At 37.2% G+C, this 24,410-nt stretch overlaps 1 protein-coding gene across 1 annotated transcript; it reads right to left on the bottom strand.

Moving 5' to 3' along the window:
* Positions 1-325: 325 nt before the first annotated feature.
* UHMK1 (U2AF homology motif kinase 1) lies at positions 326-23,664 on the bottom strand. The gene is made up of 8 exons (XM_079939481.1): positions 23,138-23,664; positions 21,516-21,808; positions 20,690-20,881; positions 18,693-18,787; positions 12,005-12,081; positions 11,756-11,854; positions 7,935-8,023; positions 326-4,175 (listed from the first exon to the last, which is right to left on the bottom strand). Exons 1-8 carry the CDS (start codon positions 23,403-23,405, stop codon positions 4,029-4,031), a joined length of 1,260 nt encoding a protein of 419 aa, XP_079795607.1. The 5' UTR covers positions 23,406-23,664; the 3' UTR covers positions 326-4,028.
* Between the last annotated feature and the right edge of the window lie 746 nt (positions 23,665-24,410).

Genomic DNA, 24,410 nt, shown 5'->3' with positions numbered 1-24,410 from the left:
GTTTTATATTAAGTGACTCAATCCAAAAGTTATTCCAAGGAAAAGGCAAAGGAGCAATAATTATCATCATTTGGGAAGCGTTCACCCAAATGAGTTTTAATATTTTCCAGGAAACACAAGGCACTTGCTTAAATCTTTGACTGTCTACACATCCACCAGACTAAAAGTCATGATGCAATTCCATCTCTACACTTATCTGAATAAAGCCACCTAGCACGTACCTTTGCATAAAAGTCCAGGTAAAACACGTGGTTACTGAGTGTCTCCCTCACTCCCTCACCCAGTAACTATGTTATCATACTTATCATCAGTTACTATGGTGCTGATTTTCATTAAACTATAAAAAATAAAATGTCATGCTGCCAAGTATAATAGTAGAAATTAGGTAAGATAGGCCTAATTTTATAAGGTCAGAATATAAGTCTAAAAAGATAATGATGCCAAAATGCCAGTTACCTGCATTTGAGAAATAACTCAAGTGAGCCATAAAACAGCATCTGAGTATTGTAACTCTGACTATAATTTATTCCATAAAGGTAACTGATTCCCTTACCAGGGTGAAAGCCCAGTGTACTAAGACAGAAACAAACCTTATGCTCATAGTTTCTTCAACTTCCTTTACATGGCAGCACTCTTTCTGGCAGCATTCCTTATAATAAATTTGTTCAAAGGTTAAAATATAAGTACAAGCAATATGAATCTAGAAGGCAAGTTAAATAAGAATTGAGAGATTTTTGAAAAAGGTTAATTTAACATAGCTCAGCCCTCTTTATTTAGCAGCTGGAATACCAAAAAGAAGGCAATACTTGTCTCAATGAAAACAGGGAGAAGGATGAGTAAAACTATATTTATGGTTTTGTTCTAAAAGAAGCCTAGTATTGGCTCAAGGAATAGCAGAGAGGGAATTTTTCTCTGAAGAGTTTCTATACTGATGGCCACAAAACAAGGAAGACATTCAGTAATAATAAATGCAATCTCTTATTGTAAGAGGCTCATTTTGTTACTCCTTTAAAATGCAGCAAATAGTTTCTTTTAGCAGTGCTATCTTTCACTGAGGTGTCCAACTCTACTTATTCTTCTCTAAATACAGCATTAAAGTTTTGAAAGTAGCCAACTAGCGACCTCCTCCAAATATGTTTCCAAAGAACCAAAGATTTCCTATAGAATTATCAATTTACATGCCTTTTCTGGGACAAAAATGTACCATGAAAATACCATGGAATAAGGAAGAAACTGGAAGGCAAGAGGGAAGGAAGCACAGACATTAATTTAGGGAAAGAAAAACTACCTGAGATAAAATTTTCCCAAAATGGTAGGGGTTAAGTGACATGAACCCTCACATGTTTACCCTACCTCTCAAAAAGAAAATTTCTGTCTTTAAAACTTCAAGGAATCAAAATCTCTGTGTATATATTTCATCCTAAAGGATCATGAAAATTGCATCATTCAATATTTGGTTCAGGTTTAAAAAAGATAACAAGATTAAACTTCTTATAATATCAGAAGAGGGAGGGAGAATCTGCAAATGTCATCTTTGGTAGTAATGGGCTAAGAGCTATAAAATAACAATTTAAGTCAAAGGAGGCACCTCCATTCAATTTTGTGGCTTAAATATAAAATATTTAATTCGATGCATGGTTACTTAGGCTTATCAATTATTCCCTCAGCTCCCTTAAAATCTAGTTAGCATCTTCTATAATAAAATTCTACAGTGTTAAACACTACATATACGCATGAATACATCAGCAATAAGAAGACGATCAAAGAATGCTGTGAAATTCAGCATCAAGATGTTAGCAGCATACTGCAACATTAAGCTTAGAAGCCTACCTGCAGTTTATTTGTAAGGATTTTTCTTTTTGGTGGTAGTCGGGGGAGGGAGAATGAGAAAGGTATATGTGCTAACCTAGAATACTTGCCCTTAAAATGAATTCATTTGCATTCTGTGTTCATCAGTATGTATGGAAAGACCTGGTGTTTTTAATCACCATGGAAGCTGCTACCATCCAAACGGTTATGTTTTAGGAAAGCTTTGGTCTCCACAATACTCTCTTGAATTTTTATTTGAAACCAAACCAGCTAATCAACCTCTGAAAAGGCCGAAATGAAAAATAATAGCTCTTCCTTCTAAGGGCACACATTGGAAGCTTACTCTACAGTTCTCCCTTGGGCGCCACGCCACAGATCTTTTGGCAATTCATTATACCGAATTTGGCTTCATAACAAATATTAAGGAGAGTCCTGAATAATTAGGTAACTGTGACTAACTAAAATATCAAATGGTAATTGTCTGCATAGGGTAAAATAATTCATCCTCTGAGACGTAAATTCTTAATTGGGCTCTCAATAACCTGCATGGCACACACAAGGGAAGACTATATGAGGAGGCTTCCAGCAGGGAAAGATATAAAAGCTTTTTCCTTAGGAAAATAAATAAATAAATAAAATTTTCATTTAGTTAAGAAAACAAAAAATTCATAACCTGTATACCTTTCTTTTTTTGTATAATCAGTGCTTTATAAAGGTTTCCTAAGATTTAAACCTTTGAAGACAATCTACTGTAAAGTGGGAGGAATCCATAATTATAATTCCTGAAACCATGTAGTCAACCTGTGCCCGTGAACTCACGAATACTAGTTTCCTCTACTGGGGGACACATTAGATTGCTATGAATCTTTTTAAGAATTCTTCGTAAGTTTTTCTTCTTTTCTATTTCTACCTTATTATAGCTACACCTTTCTTAACTTCCTTGTAATCAGAAGTCAGATCACCTGACCACCTAGGATGCTTTCCTCTAACGTCTCTTCAGCTAAGGATAGAGGTAAAGAATGGGGGAAGAGGAAAAGAAGGAGTGGGAGGGAGATGAGAGAGAGAAAGAAAGAAACAAATAATCCTTGACTATGCACCCTTTGCCTATTTTTTTTCCTTTTCCCTTCGCTGAACAACTAATTCTTTCTTTCTGACCCAAGTCAATTTTTCATCATAGTAGACAGAACTCTACCTTGAGAAATTTTACAGTGATCCTAGAAGATTCAGTACAAAACAGATGAGCTAATGCAGCGTCTAAAGCAGACTGAAAAAAGGGGCAATTTATGTGTACCAAAACTTTTACAAGAGTTTTCTCACTTTAAGAGAGTTTCAATGTAACCCAGTTTAGATTTGTGTGTTCTGGGCCTCTCAGGAATGAACTATTTTCTCATTTCACTCTATCAGACAGACCGACTCCCAAAAAACTTGTATCCTAAATCTTACAGATATTAAACAGGTAGGGAGGAGATGGGCATAGACTGTATTAATTCACAAGATTCACACTATAAAGAAAGCTACTCAAATTTTCTCTAATCTTTCACACCTGCACACTCACTCGAGCATACATACCGGACATAAAAATTGTGCAAGATCAAGCATTAGCTTCCTATTTTAAAAGCCTTAATTAAAAAAAAAATGTAGATAGGCTCACTGCAGTTTCTTTAAAGGAATATTCAGTACTACAGTACTCCTTTAAAAAAATTCGTAACTCAGTGTTAAGAACACAGTAGGGAATTGCTGCTTAACAATTACTTAACATTACTGAGAGCATCCAGTGCCAACTACAGATATCAATAAGGAAGACCCCTCTGACAACATAAGGGAATAATCTGTAAGTGATGTCACCAACTCTAACAAATTTGTTCATAATATTCACTACAACATGATATTATTCATCCTTGCTTCATGATCACATGAAAGAGTTAATATCTTTTTCGGTTACGTACTGGAGAGCAGCACTTGCCCTACTGCACAAAAATAGGTTGCCCACATGGATGCTCTAAAACCCCTCAATGTATAGCTGAGAGGTCTTGTCCTACTCAGTGCCAAATGTCTGCAATGCAGTCACTGCTTGAGCAATGGCTGCACGTCGGTAGGATGGAATAAATATACAAAGTATTCCCTTAAAATGATAAGGGGGTACTTCTGCATTCAGATGTAGAATACAATAACCCAGGAAACAGAAGAGGAGAAACAGGAAATAGTCCTTAGGTTACTGATTAAAGCAAAGTTTGATACAGATATCCCCTCTTGTAGGCACTCAGTGGGTAAAATGTAGCCACAACAAACTTCCCATCAAACATCCTTCCAGTCAGTAATTTCTGAGCAGCTTTGGAATCACCAGCATTTGCATACTCAACAAAGACCTGTAAGAGGACAGAGAAAACAAAGTAACTTCATTTTTATCAACATTGTTTTAGAACAGTGCTTCTCCAACTTTAATGTGTGTGTGTATATATATGTGTGTGTGTCTGTGTATATATATATACACACACACACACATATATATATACATACATATATATATACACACACATATATATACATACACACACATATATATATATATATATATATATATATGAATCACTTGGGGACCTTGTTACAATGCAGATTCTACTTCAGTAGATCTAAGGTGGGGCCTGAGTCTCTGCATTTCTAAACAGACTTCCAGGTGATGCCAATGCTGCTGGTCCAGGGACCACATTTTTGAACAGCAAAGTTTAGAATACTTCCTTAGAACTCATTTCAATTCTGAAAAATTCCATCAAAACATACATCCTTTTGTCAGTTTCATAAAAGAGTGCTGAATAGTGCTAGACATTTGCTGAAGACAGGGCTGAACAGCCCAGAGAACAATGACATTTAGACAGTGTCTCAAAGAAGATTTGCAGAAGCCACAACTATAGCAAAGAAGAGGTTTAAAACTAGGTAATTTCCTTTCCCATAGGTAAACGAAATAGCATAATAATTTATTAGTTCTTTCTGATGATCTAAAGCAAAAGTTACAGGGAGGCGACATGACTTGAGATGACTTGTCCTCAGTTACCCGTAAATACGTGAGCCAGGAAAAGAACTGCCTTCCCTCCTCAGTTGTATGCCTCATTTGTTACATCGATATTCTCAGGGCTTCACCGGTGGCGCAGTGGTTGAGAGTTCGCCTGCCAATGCAGGGGACGCGGGTTCGTGCCCCGGTCCAGGAAGATCCCACATGCCGCAGAGCGGCTGGGCCCATGAGCCATGGCCGCTGAGCCTGCGCGTCCGGAGCCTGTGCTCCACAACGGGAGAGGTCACAACGGTGAGAGGCCCACGTACCGCAAAAAAAAAAAAAAAAAAAAAAAAATATATATATATATATATATATGAATATATATATATATATATATATTCTTCAAACTGAGGTGCGAGCATCCTAGGACACTCAGAGACTTTCAAAGTGGAAGCAAGAATAGACAGTTTTAAGGACATCAACTTCCAAATTCTTAACTTTCATTTGTACCTTTTCCTAAAACTGGATCTACCTAGAAGTTCAGGCAGGTTATTCCTTTTCGTTTCCCCTTTCATAGGAGCCCTTTTCCCAGCTGACGAAGCAAAGTTATTACCAAATGGCATAAAAACCTTCAGGGCATAAAAAGAAGCAATTTCAAATACAGTACTTTTTTTAATGGACTGTTTCTTCATTGATAAACAAAGCTCCATGCCCTGCCTATGACTGGTCACTCCCTGTCTCATGCAAATATTTCTGTTAAGGATGATGTGTGACATTAGACCTAGGATATTTTGGCCTGTGATGGGATTTTCTGAATTCATATTTATTGTAAAATGGACAGGTAGAACTGATTTTGTCTCTTCCATTCTATGACATTTTAAGCTATGCATTACTCTTGAACACAAAGTAGAGACCATCCAGTGCTAAAAATTGATGCTCATCTTTTCACCTTAGATATACTTAATATTTTATATCTCCTTTTCTTACCAAAAAAAATGTGCTTAGCTGTAGTTTCTAGCAATACATACTTTTTCACTAAATACAAAAGGAAGATTACATGATGTCCAGTGAGAAAAATGAAGCTCTTTCTGACTTTTTAAAATTGATTCATAATTACTCCAAAATCCATACACCAAAGTTCAATAAATGAGTAGACATGCAATTATAGAAGGAATACCAAGCTTTCTATCAGATTCCTTGCTTCATAGATAACCTATAATTTTACACATTATATAATTCTGAACTAAATAAAGAGGAAACATATTTTATAACTTACTATGTAATTAAATAATTATATTAGAGTTCTATCATTTTAATCTTGACCACTTTTATAATTGTAAGATGCATCCCATAGTCTACTTTCCAGTATTTTTTTAATATTCCTTAAAAATAATAACATGTTAATTTGAACTGAAATAGTCAAACTGGCTTTACCAACTAGGCAACAGACATTTTCAATAACCCAAGGAAGTTAAATCTGTGATTCTAAGAGTTTATCAAAAGTTGCTTTCACTCTCCAGTGAATATCAGTAGAAGCTTCTTATTTCTTTTGGTGATAAAGCAAATGTCTTCTTGCTCATAAAGACTTATTTTTTTCATATCATCTTAAAGATGGATACTTCCCCCCTGAAAATACTCCCACTGTTTCTCTATGCTGTGTTTCCCATTCTATTTTGACCACTCAGATTAATATCGAGTCAGATCACATTAGTCCTCAATTCAAAATCTTCCAATACCTTCCCTTCTCATTCAGAGTAAAAGCCAATGTTATCTTAAAGGCCTACAAGGCTCACTCTACTTGATTTGTCCCTTACACTCCCATACTTCCTTGATCTAATCTCCCACTACTCCCCATTTTTCTCACTCTGCATAGCCACACTGACCTCCTCAAACCTACCAGGCATACTCAGGGCCTTGGAACTTGCTGTTCTCTTTGCTGAAATTCTCTTCCTTACCTCCTTCAAATTTTGACTCAAGTGTAATCCACTAGTGCTTCCTCACCTGCCTATTTAAAACTGCAATCCACCCCTCCACAGCACTCTTTAAATCTCTTCTCCAATCTCTTTTTCCCCATAGCACTTTTCACTATATATTCTTTTATGTTTTGATCACTGTTGTATCCCAGTGCCTAGAAAATAACAGATGCTCAATAAATACTGGTTGAATAAATAAGCAGCAATGATGTATTCAGTATGTTCCTGACACTGAATGAGGTAAGTGCCGTTATTACTAGACTGGCAATAACTTTTCACTAAGACTAGAGTGAGATTTCTTTTGTTTTTTTTTTTTCAGTTGCCAAGAATTTTCATAATATTGAACCATGAAAAACAAAATCTACAACCAGAAGTGATTTCACCCACCAGGGGACATTTGGCACTGTCTAGAGACATTTTTGATGTCACAACTGAGGAGGAGGGTGGAGGGAGGGCATCTAGTGAGTAGAGGCCAGGAATGCTGCTAAACATCCTATAATGTACATGACAGCTCCCCCAACAAAGAATTATCCAGCTCAATGTTAGTGGTGTTGAGGTTGAGAAACACTTAGAGTAAAAAATATTCTGTTTTCTGAAAAATAAAAAAAAACTACAGATAAAAGAAAGATTTAATTTAGGATACAGAGTTTTCTTTAGAAACTGTGATCATAGTTTTAGCCTATACATTTTATAGATGAAAAAACTATGGTTCATCACAAAACCAGTCAAGTTGAAACTGGAACTCAGCTTTCAGGATTCTCAGTCCAGTGTATTTTCGTTGTTTAAATTATCACTGATAATTCTATTACAATCAGAATCTAACCTAAATGGTTTCCTAACTATACTTAATTAGAACAAAATTGGGCCAAATATTTCTGTAGCTGACCCTGACCTAAATTAGCATATGATTCAGCTGGCCTGTATATAATGGCTTAAAAGTAGGTTAATATTTTAAAAAAACAAATTTTAACAGATAAAAAAGTACATGCATATTATAGAACTTTTGGAAAAAGTGAAAAGTACAAGAAAATAAAAACAGCCATAATGCAAAATTCATAATCCCTAGCAACATTCTGTGTACATCTTTCTACAAAATTAAAACATTTTGTACAGGATTTTAATAACCTCTGAATCATTCTGGAATTATGAAAATATTCACTTACTTGTCCTCTGCCAGGATTTTCTTTTGGAACAAGCAGAGATACCACTGGTCCATATTTTTGACACTCCTCTTTTACATCTTCTACAACATCTGGTTATTAATAAACACAACAGTAATCAGATGTAATTAATGAGCATTCATTATTTTCATATTTTAAATTAAAGAATTCAGGAATCCATATCTAAGTAATGAGGTCATTTTATATAACTTCTAAAATTAAGCTTAAGTTAAGAACAATAGAAATTCAATGCATTTAATAATTCTTTTTATATTTTAATTCTTTTTGAATAGTTAATACATTCAAGTGACTCGAAATCCAAAAAAATAGTTTCCTTCCCACTTTCCAAAATGTCATTCTGTTCCTCTCCCTGAAGACAATAAACATTATCAGTTTCTTCTGTATCCTTCCATAAATCTTATAAGCTTATACAAGCAAACATGATCATATATGCTTTAAGTAAAAAGTTCCAATCTTGCTTTTTTAAAATTAACATTACATTTTTAGATCTTTCAATATCATTACATGAAATTTTCTCATTTGTTTTTATGGCTGTGTAGTATTTCACTCTATACATGGTTGATAAACTCTCTAATGCGTCCTACTGCTGAATAATTAAACTATTCCCAAGCTTTTTGCCATTATAAACAATATTGCAATAGATAAACTTGTACATATCTCATTTCACTTGTGTATTTCTAAATTAACTTTCTAGAAATGGAATTGCTAGGTCAAAATTGATATGAATTTGTAATTGTTAGAGTTACCAATTTGCCTTTCATAAAGGTTCACCAACTTAAACTCTCCAGGGATGTATGAGAATATGTTTTCCTGTACCTCACTCACAGGAGGGTTTTCATATATTTTCTTCACTGTCAATGTAACAGGTAACAAAGATATCATAGTATGGTATTAACATTTCAATAAATGAGAATGAAATATGTGTGTGAGATATATTGTACATCCTTTCATATAAATTGTCTATTTGTATCCTCTACCCATTATCTACTGGCTTGATTTATAGGGGTTCTTTCTGTGATAAGAGCTGTAAATATTTTGTCTTTGGTGGTTTATGCAAGGTAAAATTTGTTGAATTAAAATTTTACCTCTTCGGAGTTTTGTGCCAGACTAGTAAAAGGCCTTCCCCACTCCAAGAATATATATATTTTTAATCTCCCATGATTTTTTAGTTCAACTTTTTTTCCTTTATTCTCTCCTTCCTGCCTGCCCTTCTTCCATCCTTCCTTCCTTTTCTCCTTTCTTTTTCTTTTTTCCCTGTTTTACTCCCTCCCTTCGTTTTGCTTTAAACTCTAACCTGTACATGATTTGCAATTTATTTTGGTCTAAAGTGGAAGGTCTGAATCTAACTTCTTCCCCACCACCATCAAGATTACAAGACAGCTGTCCTAACACTTACGATTTCTAGCAAGGCAAACTTACCTAAAACTAGTGTTATTTGAAGATGACCTTGCTAATTAGAACTAACAAGGCATTTAATGGTACTATATCATCTGTTGCACTTTAGTTCACATAAGACTCTTAAACAGTAAGATTTAAGAGCAACATTTAAACATTTCAATGCTCAATGTATTTAGAAGTAGAAAAAAGGTGTTGCATAGCAATATACACAGAAAAGAGTAAGTATAGTCTACCCTAACGTTTATTCAAGGAAGTCCAAGCTTGACTTTTACAGCAATAAAAATTATTAGGAGGAGACAGAATTAAGTACAGTAGGTAGACAGACTTAAAAGACTTAAGTAGTGGGGCTTCCCTGGTGGCGCAGTGGTAGAGAGTTCGCCTGCCGATTCAGGGGACACGGGTTCGTGCCCCGGTCCGGGAAGATCCCACGTGCCACGGAGCGGCTGGGCCCGTGAGCCGTGGCCGCTGAGCCTGCGTGTCCGGAGCCTGTGTTCCGCAACGGGAGAGGCCACAACAGTGAGAGGCCCGCATACCAAAAAAAAAAAAAGGACTTAAGTAGTAATTTGAATTAGATGTCGAGATTATTTAGAACTACTTTACCATAAGGACCTGATTAAAACAATGCTGAGGGCAAGACTATTCTTTCAGATAAAAAGGCATCCTAAAAAGTAGAGACTGGAGATTCCTACAACTGTCACAGATTCAAAGAAATTATATTTGTTTCATTTGTCAGATAACTATATAGAGCTGATTTACCCTTACAAGAGACAGTATGGTAAAATTAGCTTTATCTGTAATGGTTTAATTTTCCACAAAGAAAATGTTTAATACTAAGCAATTAATATTTTTATGTTTGGTCCTGCTTTTTTTTTTTTTTTTTTGCGGTACACGGGCCTCTCACTGTTGTGGCCTCTCCCGTTGCGGAGCACAGGCTCCGGACGCGGAGGCTCAGTAGTTGTGGCTCACGGGCCTAGCCGCTCCGCGGCATGTGGGATCTTCCCGGACCGGGGCATGAACCCATGTCCCCTGCATCGGCAGGCGGACTCTCAGTCACTGCACCACCAGGGAAGCCCCTGGTCCTGATTTTTAGTCCATTCATCACTCTGCTTCCAGAATGCTCTTATTAAACACAAGTTTGACTATATCACTCTCCTAGTTTAAATGTTAATGGCTCTTTATTACATTTAACAAAGAACAAATATTTATTGAGTACTTATCAGAAGCCAGGGACTATTCTACCCCTGATGCAAAGTTATCTTGTGTAGTTTATATTCCAATATTACTATCTGTGGGATTAAAGTCCAAATTCTTAAACACAGCAAACAAGTCTATTAGATATCTGTATTCTGGCTACCTCTTTAGCTTTAACTGACTGTTCCCCAATAAATATCCTAAGATACAGCCATACCAAACAATTTGCTGTTCTCTGAACATGACACACTTTCTCTCATCTCTATGTCTTTCAGCTACTTTTAGCTCAACCTCAACTTTTAGTCAAGCAATTCTAATTACTAACAGAGCTCAGATATTACCTCTGTAGAGATGCCCATTCATGCATCACTCAGATTGTGTTAAATACCCCTCCTCTCCGCCTCAGTACATTACCCTACCTTCAGATTTATCAAAACTATAATTGTTTATATAACTGTCTCCCCTATCACACTAAAGTGAGGAAATAATTCCACAGTGGCAAGTATATACTCAGTAAATATGTCTTGAGTGAATGAATTATTAAAAGCAAAACAAGAGAGCTAAAAGGAGAAGTGAAAGATTAGGGCAGGACTAGAATAGACAGGGAGAAAGAAGTTGCTGGGAAAGATAGCCTTCTTTATTAATTTTGTAAAGACCTATGAGATGTAAGAGTTGAAAGGACCTTAGGAACTGTTTTAGTGTACTCAAACCGCTATAACAAAATGCCACAGACTGAGTGGCTTAAACAACAGACATTTATTTCTCATAGTTCTGAAGCCTGGAATTCCAACATCAAAGTACAGGCAGATTTGTTGCCTGGTGTAGACAGCTGCCTTCTTGCTGTATACTCACATGGCAGAGACAGAAAAGAAAAAAAGAGAGGAAGGAGAGAGACACCTCTCCTGTCTCTTCTTTTTTAAAGGGCATTAATTCCATCATGAGGACCCCACGTTTAAGACCTAATCTAACCCTATTACCTCCTAAAGTCTCCAACTCTAAATACTATCACATTGGGGATTAGGGCTTTGTCATATGAATTTGGTGGGGGACATATTCAATCTATAGCAGGAATCAAAAGTGAGAGTACTTTAGAGATCATATAGTTCAATACCCTCACTATATAAATTTGTAAAATATGAGAATCTTACAAATTGGTATGACTATTCCACACAGTTAGGAAAGACACATTAAAATATAATTTAGGAAACGCTGACCTTCATATTCTTCTTCATTCTCAAGATAATCATCATCCAGCACATTCAGCAGTCTTAGCACTGGAGTAGGAAGCATCACCAAATCTTCAATATGAGGGGCTGTTAAATTCATTATAACATGGTTAAATGTAAACTCTCCCAAATAAATTGACGACTACCAGGCAAAGGAGCTTGGGAATACAAATTAGTTCTGATGTCTCATTTGATTGTAAAATAACCAAGAAAAAAATAAAGATGTATACAACTTACCAAAAGGAATGCTAAAGAATGGGCTGCACAATGCCATTTCAGCAGGAATTCTTCTGCTTGGATCATCATGAAGCATGCTAAAACACAAAAACAGGTATCTTTACAATTTTGTCAAATCTTTTGAAAATGCAACCATTAAAGAAAATAAAAACGTCTAAATGTTCACCACAGCATTAATCAAGTAGCATGACTTACTGAATCATTCATCTACAAAAAAAAATGCTATTTACGAGTAAATAGTTCAATAAATTATTATATATACCTAAGACATAATATATTTTAATTTAAAATCTTTTTGATTAATAAATACAACATGGGAAAGTGATCCACACTCTGTAACACTAAGTGAAAAACAGCTAGACATAGATTTAGGGTAATCCAATTAAAAAAAAACAAAAAGAGGTGAGATGACTTTTGAGCCTTGTCAAATCCCCCTAATAATAAAGCAACTTGATAGCAAAATCAAAAATCTATGGACAACATCTCTAACAAAAGTAGGTAACCCCACTAGACTCCAAAATACAAGAGGCTAGGGAGAAACCATCAATAGCAGTAGGACTTGCACCACATTGGCATGTATGTAGAAGGAAGCAGACAAAAATAACAGTTAATGTGATGAACCAGAGAAAAAAATAATCCCAAAGAACCAACAGGTATTCACTGGAAAGCACAGTTAGCCAATTTGAGAAAAGCAGCTGAAACTACCAGGGGTTATACATTCTAATTCCAAGTGAATGCAAGGGGTCCTCTGTAAGACCTGAGGGGGCTGAAGTAATCTAGACACTAGAACCTCTCAAAACCAACCAGCTGAAGCTCCCTTCCAGGGCAGAGTCCTGCAAAGAAAAGAAAACTTGGGAAGAGAATCCACATTGATGGGGTAAATAAATTGAGAGAGAAAGAGACAAAGACACCAGGAAAAAAGCAGGGAAGGGGAAGAGCCATGAGATCTCAGGAAAAGAAAAAAAACACTTTTTCAAAAAAAATTACACAAAACAACAGAGGAAGGAGCCCTGTGTAGTTAGAAAAGCTACACCTTCTTCTGTAAGTTTAGGAAAATGTATTTCATATAAAAATGAACCACATAAAAAGTATTATAACAAAGTTACTACGCAAGAAAAGAGAACTGCAAAATAACTGCCCTCAGACAACGAATGCATGCAAGAAAGACATGACCACAATACAGGTGAACACTATAACCTACCATTTCAAATGAGCTAAAGGCATTTTTTACAAAGATACAAGATATGAAAGAGTAACATAAATCAAATTAGAAAATTTCAAACATCAGATAACAGAACTCAGGAGAAACAAAAGGAAAAAATAATTTCATAAAATAAGCTTAAGCTAGAAGAGACATAAGGATGAATAAACACAAGAGATAATGTCTTAAAGACAAACAAGGCAGAAAGGAGAAAAAATTTTTAAATAAAAAAAGATTCAAGAAAAAGTGATAATACTGAATAGAGTCAAAGAAAATCTAATATATATAATGGGAGTGCCTGAAGGAAAAAAACAAAGCGAGGGAACAAATACTAAGAACTAACTTAAGAATACTTTCATAAAACAAACAAAAAGATCTGAAACTACATATTTCCTGAGAATACAGACCCTAGAAAAATCAAAATCTATTATTCTGGTAAAATCACTAGACTTTTAAGAAAACGATGACATCCTCAGGGCATCTAGGCCAAAAGACCAAGTGACTTTTTTTTTTTTTTTTGCAGTACACAGGCCTCTCACTGTTGTGGCCTCTCCCGTTGCGGAGCACAGTCTCCGGACGCGCAGGCTCAGCGGCCATGGCTCACAGGCCCAGCCGCTCCGCGGCATGTGGGATCTTCCCGGACCAGGGCACGAACCCGCGTCCCCTGCATCGGCAGGCGGACTCTCAACCACTGTGCCACCAGGGAAGCCCGGCAGGCAGATTCTTAACCACTGCACCACCAGGGAAGCCCCAAGTGACTTTTAATACAAAGACAGAGTGTCATCAACACGCTGTTTTCAACAGCAACACTATATGCTAGAAGAAAACAGAGTACAGTTGACCATTGAACAACTCCAGGGTTAGGGGCATGCCCCCTCCCCACAGTGTAAAATCCATATAACTTATAGCTGGCCCTCCATATTCACAGTTCCTCTGTATCCATGGTACTGCAGCCGCAGATTCAACCAACTGCAGATCATGTAGTAACATACTATTTACTACTGTAAAACATCCATGTATAAATGGACTCTTGCAGTTCAAACCCATGTTGTTCAAGGGTCAACTGTAATTTAAGACACTCAAGAAAAGTGTCTGCTAAGGATTTTTATACCCAGGTAAACAGACTTTCAAGTATAATAAGCACAGTTTAACTATTATTAATATGCAAGGGACTTCCCTGGTGGCACAGAGGCTAAGAATCTGCCTGCCAATGCAGGAGACACGTGTTCGATCCCTGGTCCGGGAAGATCCCACATGTCGCAGAGCAACTAAGCCCATGCGCCACAACTACTGAAGCCCACACACCTAGAGCCTGTGCTCCGCAACAACTGAAGCCACCGCAATGAGTAGTCCCCGCTCTCCGCAACTAGAGAAAGACCACGTGCAGCAACGAAGACCCAATGTAGCCAAAAATAAATAAATAAAACAAATAAATTAAAAAATAAATAAAACAGTATTTAAAAGAAAAATGTTAGGGCTTCCCTAGTGGCGCAGTGGTTGAGGATCCGCCTGCCAATGCAGGGGACACGGGTTTGCGCCCCAGTCTGGGAGGATCCCACGTGCCGTGGAGTGGTTGGGCCCATGAGCCATGGCTGCTGAGCCTGCACGTCCAGAGCCTGTGCTCCGCAACGGGAGAGGCCACGGTGGTGAGAGGCCCGTGTACCGAAAAAAAAAGAAAACAAAATGTTAAAAGAAAAAAACATGTAAGAACTCAAAGAATATTAATCCTATGATCAAGAGAACAAGCTTCAGTAAACTAAAATGACTAGAGAGACATCAACACAAGGATCAGTGATGAACATTAAATATCTAGTTACACATAGAACTGAGATTAAATGAGAGTGCTTGAAAACAGAGTGCATAGCATGTAATAGCTATACAATTTGACAATGCAGATATAACTTTTTCAAATGAGGGAAGAATGGGAAAAGCATATGCAAAAACAACTGTTTTCAGTAATCTTACTATACCACTATTATTGAGACTGTTTTAGTGTAATGTGGAATGAAGCAAATGAGTAATTATGAAATATTCTAATCTGGCATTCTCTTTGTCCTTAAGAACCAGAATTCTTGACATAAAAGAAAAGAGAAAGAGATGTAAAACAGAAGAAGTAAAAACACTGTGGTTCTGAATTTAAATTGGAAACATCGGTATGAACTCTGTCCACTTAATAGGCCTTGAAACAATGACCGCTCCAGTAGCAGTCAGTATTCCTAATACCCAGATTGTGGTTTTTAAAATACCATTTCCTACTAAAAGAAACCAGGCTTCTTGGAGAAATGCTACTTCCAGGTCTGGGGCAGGAAATGTGTACTTTGAACTAGGAACATCTTACCACACCAGATAAAAATGAAACTATTACAGATAATAAGGTCTGCCAAAACCAACTTGCAGAGGCTCACATTCCTCAAAGATGGGATAATTTCAGCTTCAATTAGGATAAGAACTGCAATGGATTGAAATATACCAAATATATTTAAATTCACTAGTTAATAATGATACTTTGACCTTTCAAAAAGGGGATGGTCTGCTTTGGAAGATGACAGGGAATCAATTCATTATGAAAACAAGTCAAGAGAATCAAGCATTTATTTCGTCTTAACTAAATGAAGAGAAAATGACATAATAAGAACATCACCACTCTACGACCCCTAACAAAGTCATGGATCTAGGCACTAAGTATTAACAGTTCTTAACACATAAAATGGAGATGGCCACATTATGTGCTGACATAAAAAAACAGAATACCATCTACAGTCTGGAAAAAAAAAACCCTCTAGATACAAATATACAACTACCAATTTACAGATAATAGGGAAATATGCTAGACTATACTACAATAACACAATCTGTAAAATTCAGACTGTGGACAACTATACTGAGTCAACAACCCAGGCTGTTCAACAAATAAACAAAGGAACAGGCAGAGTAGGAGATGGAAAGGGACCTTTTAGAGTAAATGAAACTTAAAAGGGATTTGTTTTTTTTAATAGAAGGGCAACACTAAACCATAGTGTTTAGGAATGCACACTTAGGTAATAAAACTATAACGAAAACAAGGAAGTAATAACCATGAAAGTCAGGGTAGCGGTTACTTTTAGGGAGGAAGAAGGGGCTTGAGATTGGGATAGGGTACGTAGAGGACTTCAGGAGTAGCTGGTAAAGTTCTAATTCTCAACCTGAATGTAGTGGATACAAGAGTATTCCTAAGCATTCACTAAGCTACACATTTGTTTTCAGTATCTATGTTTCAGTCTACAAAAAAAAAAAAAAGAAAGTTCAAATAATTTGCATGCATACACAACAAAATACGAAGAAAAATACTGAAAAGAAATACACCAAAGTGGTAACAGTAGAAAATGAGCTTATAATTTTTATTTTTCTTGTCACAATTTTCTATAGCTTCCAAATCTAGTATTACTTGTAGAAAAAAGGGGAAAAAAAAAGTATTATTAAAAACAAAATAAAACCAAACCCCTCAAGCTTAAATAACAAGGTCAATTAGACTTTTAAGTCTATCCCAGAATCCATTACATAATTTGACTTCTATCCTAAAATCCGTTATATAATTTTACACTGCCTCTTTTCAATATAAAATGCAACATTTAATATCTAGTATCAATCAGACACTGACAGCTATTTAAAACTACTGTAATTTGTAAGACACACACACACACAAATAAGTGCAAGTAAAACTGGTGAAGCTGACAATGGCACTATGCATCTTTGGGACTGGAGAACTGGCTACAATTTCCAGAGAGTTCATGCAGCAGTGCAGCCTGGGTCTTTGGACAGTGAGTCAGGAATATTTGCTTGTGCTTTTGATCAGTCTGAAAGTCGGTTATTAACAGCTGAAGCTGATAAAACCATTAAAGTGTACAGAGAGGATGATACAACTACAGAAGAAACTCATCCAGTCAGCTGGAAGCCAGAAAGTATCAAGAGAAAGAGATTTTAATGTGGCGTTGTCTTCATGGTGGTTCCAGTTTTGTTTTTTGTTTCTTTTTTAGCTTGGTGTTGATGAGAATATCCAGTCATTTGTGCTCTGGCTAGGAATATAAAGCAAAAACTCACATGCTTGAATCATTGCTTTTTCATATTTTACAATGAACTGTCCTCTCCTCATGTTTTTATTTCTAAAATAAACAGTTTGAGATGCTAGGAGGTAAGATGCAGATATCAAGCATATGTGGGTTTGTTGAATATAACTATCCTAAAGATAGAATGATTTATCACTTTTATTAAAACACTTTTTTTTTTTTTAACTTACAGAACTGCTTACTGTAGTAGGACATGTTTTGAGGGGAGTAGTCTTTTTTTTTAATCCTTTAAAAACTGGTATCTATGACTGATAATTTGGGATTAAATGATTTGAAGCGTTAAAAAACAAAACAAAACAAAAAACTGGTGAGATGTGAGTTCCATGGACTGTAATGTCAATTTCCTGATTTTGATATTGTACTAGTTTCATAAGATGTTACCACTAGGGGAAACTGGGTGAAATCAAAACACTACATCTGTATACTTTAAGCAAAAAGCTCCATGACCGCCTGACTCATTTCATTATATACACATGTGTAATTTAATTATCTCTGATCAAAAACCGCAGTGTCATTTCCTTAGACACCAAGATTTATAAAACAATCAATCATGCCAGATAAAAACAGACACCTTCACTTACAATAACTGACGCTAATCAGAACACCCTGCAGAGCAACACCTGGCCCAGGAGTCACGTGGACCAGCTTTCTCAAATACGTTTGACAACAACTATCATAAGGGCATGACTAACTTGCCACCAAATCTGAATGGCCGTAGGTTCACTCTGAGAAACAAACATTCCTGGGCAGAAGGAGTGGACTAATGAGCAGTTTTAATGAAGCTTTAAAAGCCAGTTTGGAGAAAATTTAAGAATAGGGTTACACATCCTTTTAATTAAACCATTTGTCAGAAATCATGTTTTGTCAATTCAAAGAAAGTCTATTTTATGTCACTACATTTTTAAAGACAGGAATTATTTTTATATTAAAAAACAATTTAAAAATTAAATAAAAAACACTGTATCTGTCCCCAGAGTTTTCAATGGTAATTATTTAAAGTATAATATATAATTACTTTACTTGAAACTTTTATTTGGTAGTCCAAAGTAAACTTAGTCTTTAGTTAATAAACACCTATTCTCTATCATATATAGAACTGTCAGAGCTACGAAAGGCCCAAGGTACAGTGATCCATCATCTATCTTCCACTGAATAATTGCTAGGAAGAGCCTAATACCTGGTACTCACCAGGAAAAAAGAACACTCCTTTGAAAATAAATTTAGTAAACAACTTGATTGCTTTCTTATTAGAAGCTAGACTGTATAGAATATCTAAAGATTTTTGATTCTAAGGAAGGAAAAGTTCTACATGATTAAGCAAACCAGAAATAATAATATAAATCCATTCAGAAAAAAAAGCCAGCTTAAAGTACATGTAACATACCTTTTGATAAGGTCTCTTAGGTGATAGGCTGGAATTGCGGCATTCACCACTGCTTTACTGGCAAATATGTGATCAATAATAGCAGAACTGTTTGCCTAAAAAGACGGAGAAAAGTCTTCCTTTGGTTATTCAATTCAGTCTGTATTTACTAAGTACTGGACACATAGCACTGAACGGTTTGGTAAATTAAATGCAACAGAAAACACTCTCTTCTGAGAGCTTACAATCTTAATGAAGGAGATTGGTACATTATTATAAAACTTCTCGAGAAGAGGAACATCTTTTCTCCATTCTCAGTACCTGACACTCTATGAAGACTTACCAGATGAATGAATAAAGAAACAAATACCAAAGCAACCACACAGAAATGTAGTTTAATGCAAAATGAGAAAGTAAATGTGTGCTAGGTGAGTCAGTGTCTTCATGATGAGTCTTCAATTGGTTTTCAGACAGAAATAAAATAAACTATCAAAGAGAAACCAGGACAGTATTTAAAAATTTCATCTGTCACATTATTCATACCTTAAATCCTTGTGGAACATAACATTTTCTCCCTGAGTACTGTGGAAGTGAGTACATGAGTAAAAAGACCCGATATCATCATCATCACCTAATACCACAGGCCACACTCTATGCTAGGAACTAGGTATCATCTCTTTTTTAACCTCAACACTGTTATCCTCATTTTACAGAAAGTAAACCATAGCTTAGTAAACCTAAATAAATAACTTAGAGGTGGGGGAAGATATAAACCCTAGAGGTTTAACTTCAGAGCCTATGTTCATACTCGGCAATTTTGCCTCTATAGAAAGTGATAAAATACAGAATAATGATGCTTATATCTAGGAGACAAATAATGGGGAATGCTTTAGTACACATCATGCCTCTAAATTTCACCAAAAAAATGCCCAAATGTGATCTAGTTCTGATTGGCTCTGGCTCAAGAAGAAATAGTCCAAAGAGCTCAAAGTTAGTCAAAGCTAAATGTACAAAATTGATCCGTTTATCTATATTAGCACTAGAGAAAGAACGGACTGTTTGGAGTACTAATGATACAGAATGATACTGGTTTTACTCACATGGCAGTACTTTTTTTGCCAAAAGTAAGCATTAGGTACACCCACTAGGCTATTAAAGTATTTATTCCAAGAACTGCTTCACCAGGTATAGATGACTAGGGGTTTAAAAGAAATAAAACTCTGTATGGTATAATGGCCATACACTATGCATTAGATGCTCAAAAAAATACTTGTTTAATATCAAAACCAATAATAATTCCTAAACATTGTACTGTTTATCAAACCTCTAACCTAAAGGATACTGATATCATCACAACATTAAAGCCCCAATGTGTTGGAAAACATAATGTAGTTAATTCCTAACTCATGAATATGTGAAAGGTTAATTCCTATGTCAGAGGTTTGGAACTTAGAACCCATGTTCCCAAAGAAACAATGTTATTAGCAGCACTTTCTCAGGATAGTTCACATATAGAATACAAATAAACACGAAGCAGAGTGGAACTGTGGACAGAACACTGAACTTCTGAGTAGGAGGGACAGAATTGGGGGCCCAGGTCTAGAACATCCAGTTGCACTATCTGGAGCTAGTGGCTTTACATAGCTGTGCCTCCAAGTTTTCATTTGTAAAAGAATAACCAATATCCATTCTAACAATCCTCATAGAATAATACTATATTAGTAATATTTTAGAATATAATACTACCTTACTAAACAAATCACTGTTGCTTCTTTGGGGAAATGCATTCATTCAAGCACTTACGACACGCCAGGCCTCAGCTAAAAACAGTGAGCATGCAATGCTCACTAGCACATCTGTAGCTATGGGAGTGAGGAATGGCATTGAAGGTAACATGAATACAGTAAGAGGAATATGGAGGAGATGAAGCAATCAGTGTCTTCAAAGAGAATCACTATAAACTGAGTACACTTACATTGGGATTAAGGGCCCCAAAGCAAAACAGTGGTAGAGTTTACCTTCCATTCCTGAGATCTGACTGTATGTTTCAGTTTCATTCCTGAGAACATTTCCAGTAAAATGATTCCTAGGCTCCACAGATCAACAGCTGAGGTACATTCTGTATCACTCTGCAGGCCAGCCTGGGCCAAGCAATTCTGCAGTTCTGCTTCCGGAGCCCGATACCCGTCTGTCTGAATGTACTTTACATCCTAAAGAAGATGAGTAAATATTGTAACCAATCAAAAACTGCCCACTTTCCATCCAACCAGTGTATTTACCTCTCTGAAAGTGCAATGAGCCACTGCCAAACCGAATGTCAAAATTTTGAGTCCTTGGCTACCACAATGCTTTGGTTCATTAACTGGGTACTTGTCAAAGGCAAGCTGTACACTTTCCATACAACTGCTCATTTCTTTAGATATTCTCTTGCCTGTCAGACACTGCTGATAAATAAGGACACTCTGCAAAGAGCTGATAAACCATGGAGAATGGAGCATTTGCCAGAACTGTCACATGAGTTCTGCCATTAGACAGAGTCCCAACATTGAAGACACTAGTAACAGCAATTCAGCAATTAACCAAATGCTCAAAGAAAAAAAAGCGTTCTATGTAGGTAAAGTACTTTTAATAATTCCACAGCCCTCTTGTACTAGCTCCCCCTACCTGACCAAAACATATATCCCTTTTTAATGATTATGGCAATGAAATTCTTATTTGCTTCATCCCCAGGCACTTCAGTATTTTACATAGAAATATCTCTTAAGTCTCTACTAAATCACCTCTGTTATTTAAAAATATTTTGTTTAGACCATTGAGGGAGTGGGGAGAGAAAGTATGTCTTACCTGATTGCCTTCTTTGAAGCTAAGTCCAAAGTCAATGAGTTTAAAACATTCATTCTCGGCACTCCACAATATATTACGTGGTTTGAGGTCTGCATGGACATAACCCTCATGATGAAGAAAAGCAAGGGCCTCTAGAACATCTCTGGCACAATGCTGTATCATCCACATGGAACAACCCTGGTGACTGGAATATAAAAGCAATTCCGAAACACTGACATCCAGGAGTTCAAGCAACAGACAGCGTGATGGCACATTTGGAGAGAAGTGGATTGTAAAGACTCCATATAAAGTCACTAGAAAAAGAAAAGAATTATAATACTTTAAAAACCAGACTCCGAGTAAGTGACCATTAAAGTAGATACAAATTGGGGGTAGTCTAGATAAGGATAACTTTGATGAGCAAGCAAGCCACTGTAATTTAGTTTTCCCATGAGTAAGATTTTTGGGCAACTGGGTTACTTTATTTTAATAAAATGAGACGACCTTCAACAGCGGATTACTATTCAAAGATATTAAACATGGCACAATAATTCAAATTGTGTTTCCCAAGCACTCAGGGATGGGTGAATAGGCACTTAGGGTGCCAACCAAAAATGATCAAAAGAAAAATCCAAATACTAAGTACTCTTACGGCAAATGTCACAACATGCAAAATCAAAACTGAAGACTGTTTCTTGATCCAAAATAGCACTCTATAATCTAAATATTAAAAGGAGAGATTGAGACTTTCAAGATGACATTTTAACCTAATCATGTAAAGATTCAACAACTCCTTAGGTCTACAAAAAATTTCCATCTTAAATACCTGGGTTATATACACCATTTAGCAACCCTTAAAAAATTAAAAAAAATAAAAACTAAAAAAGCAACACTAGTGTTAAGAAATTCTTCTCCAAATGGTAATATTTAAAAGGTCACCTTCAAATTAAATATGGATCATGCTTGCCAGGAAATAAGACATTTCTTTATTAACCAAAGCCGTTACTAATTATAAGCTCTCTGTTGGTATAGTAACAATGAAAACTGTTTTCATACATCAATCATCAGTAACCATCACATATTTTACATTCCGAATATCTGAATCATGAAACATGGTCTTACCTGGGTAAAAGTATAAAGTGCTTATGTATAATTTTCACACTTCCATAAGAACTACTATGTAAAATTTGGGAGTCATTTCTCCCAAATCCATACTAAATATGTATCAAGTAACACCTATACGAGTTATTAGCATTGACGTCACAAGTACTAGCAATATTTCCCATTTTTCACTGGTGTGCAAAGATTAAAACATTTCCGTATAAGACATGACAATCTAGTAAAGATATGCCTCTTTTCACTAGAGAAGATAATTCTCTGTGCTAATAGGTGCGGCATTCTCCAACGAGAACTGAATCAGAACAGAATTTATTGAGCATCTACTACGGCCAAAGCAGACCACCAACTCCACCGTATTGCAGAGTGAAAGCGGGACGGGAAAGGGCCCTGGACCGGGTGATAAGGACAGGGCCAGACCCACTTGTCCAGCCTAAAAGACGGAAGACGGAACGCCAGGCTGCAAGAGGGGGTGCATGCCTGGACTGGGACCTGAGCAAGACGAGAAGGGAGACAGCGGCTATTACCGATGTTCCTGTGACCCTGCAACTGCTCCAGCGCCGCCCTCTCTTTGCGGAAACCGTACTCGGCGGCCGAGGCCGCAGCCCCGGTGGTGCCCGGCGGTAAGAACTGCTTCAGAGCGCCGGGGGGCGAGCCGGGTGTGCCGCAGCAGCGCACACGATACACCGAGGCCGAGGAGCCGCTACCCAGGCGGCTCTGTACCTGCCACAGCCGCCCGAAGGCTTCCAGAAACCGCGGCGGCTCCGCGCCCCACGCGCAGCCGGATCCCGCCATCGGTGCGGACTGAGGGCGCTGACACGGAGCTGACGCGACGCCCAGGGCAGGCCGGCAGGGCCCGCGGTCACATCCCCGCCCGCCGGACCAGCGGCTCCGCAGGGAGGGGCCTGCAGCCGCCTCACCGACTGCCGGGACCTCGGGCCGCCATGACACCGGAAACCGTAGTTGCTGTGGGGGGGTGGGGTGGGGGGGGTGGGGTGGGGGTGGTCCCAGAAGCCGGAAATGGAGGAAGAGCCAATCCTGCAGGCTGAAGGAGGCGGGCCCAGAAGGGGCGGGGTCTAGAGTTGATTAGAGGAATTAAGGTTTGGAGGAAGGGACTGAGGTTGAGAGTTGTGAAACTTTCTTGAGTTCTCACTGTTCCAGGCCCAATGTAAACCGCTTTCACACACGTCACCTGAATTAAAACTGATCCTTTTTCTTGTTGAGGCACCTCACCTCAGCACTGGGAACCTAGGAAAATAAAACCCCGCCTACATTTCTCATAGCCGGGATCCCAGAGGAAATATCCCAGTTACTAAAGGAAAGGGTTTAACACCACTTCCACACCTATGGGCACTAGTGGCTATAATTCTGGACGCTCAGGCCTCTGTCTCCTCTTAGTCTACTTTGCCTGTGGCTGCCTCAACAAAAAGCATCCAGTCCCAGGCAAGTCTTCAAATGACTGTAGCTCTGGCTGAAATCCTGACTGCAAACTCTTGAGAGACCCCTAAGCTAGAACCACCTATCTAAGCCACTTCTGAATTCAATCCTGCAGAAATTATGACAAAACATGTTTATTGTTGTTTTAAGTTGCTAAGTTGTGGAGTAATTTATAATGTAGCAGTGAAAAAACTAAACTAGAAAGGAATAAATTAATGTCTGCAAAATTTAACGTTGTTGAAAAATTGCTTTGTAGACTAGTTGTATACATTTATGCTCTAATTAGCAGTCAGTGTGTAACTTACCATACCCATATCATTATAAAGTATTATGATTAAAATTTTTTCTTTTTAATTTTATAAG

The sequence above is a fragment of the Stenella coeruleoalba genome (genome assembly GCF_951394435.1).
Source record: "Stenella coeruleoalba genome assembly, chromosome: 1".
Classification (NCBI taxonomy): domain Eukaryota; kingdom Metazoa; phylum Chordata; class Mammalia; order Artiodactyla; family Delphinidae; genus Stenella; species Stenella coeruleoalba.
This window is presented reverse-complemented; position numbering and strand designations above follow the sequence as displayed.

Coding starts and splice junctions, on each gene's coding strand:
- UHMK1 (XM_079939481.1), bottom strand. CDS start 23,405: ATGGCGGGATCCGGCTGCGCGTGGGGCGCGGAGCCGCCGCGGTTTCTG. Junction 12,082..18,692: donor CTAAGAGACCTTATCAAAAG/GTATGTTACATG, acceptor TTTGTGTTTTAG/CATGCTTCATGATGATCCAA. Junction 4,176..7,934: donor AAAATCCTGGCAGAGGACAA/GTAAGTGAATAT, acceptor GTCCTCTTACAG/GTCTTTGTTGAGTATGCAAA.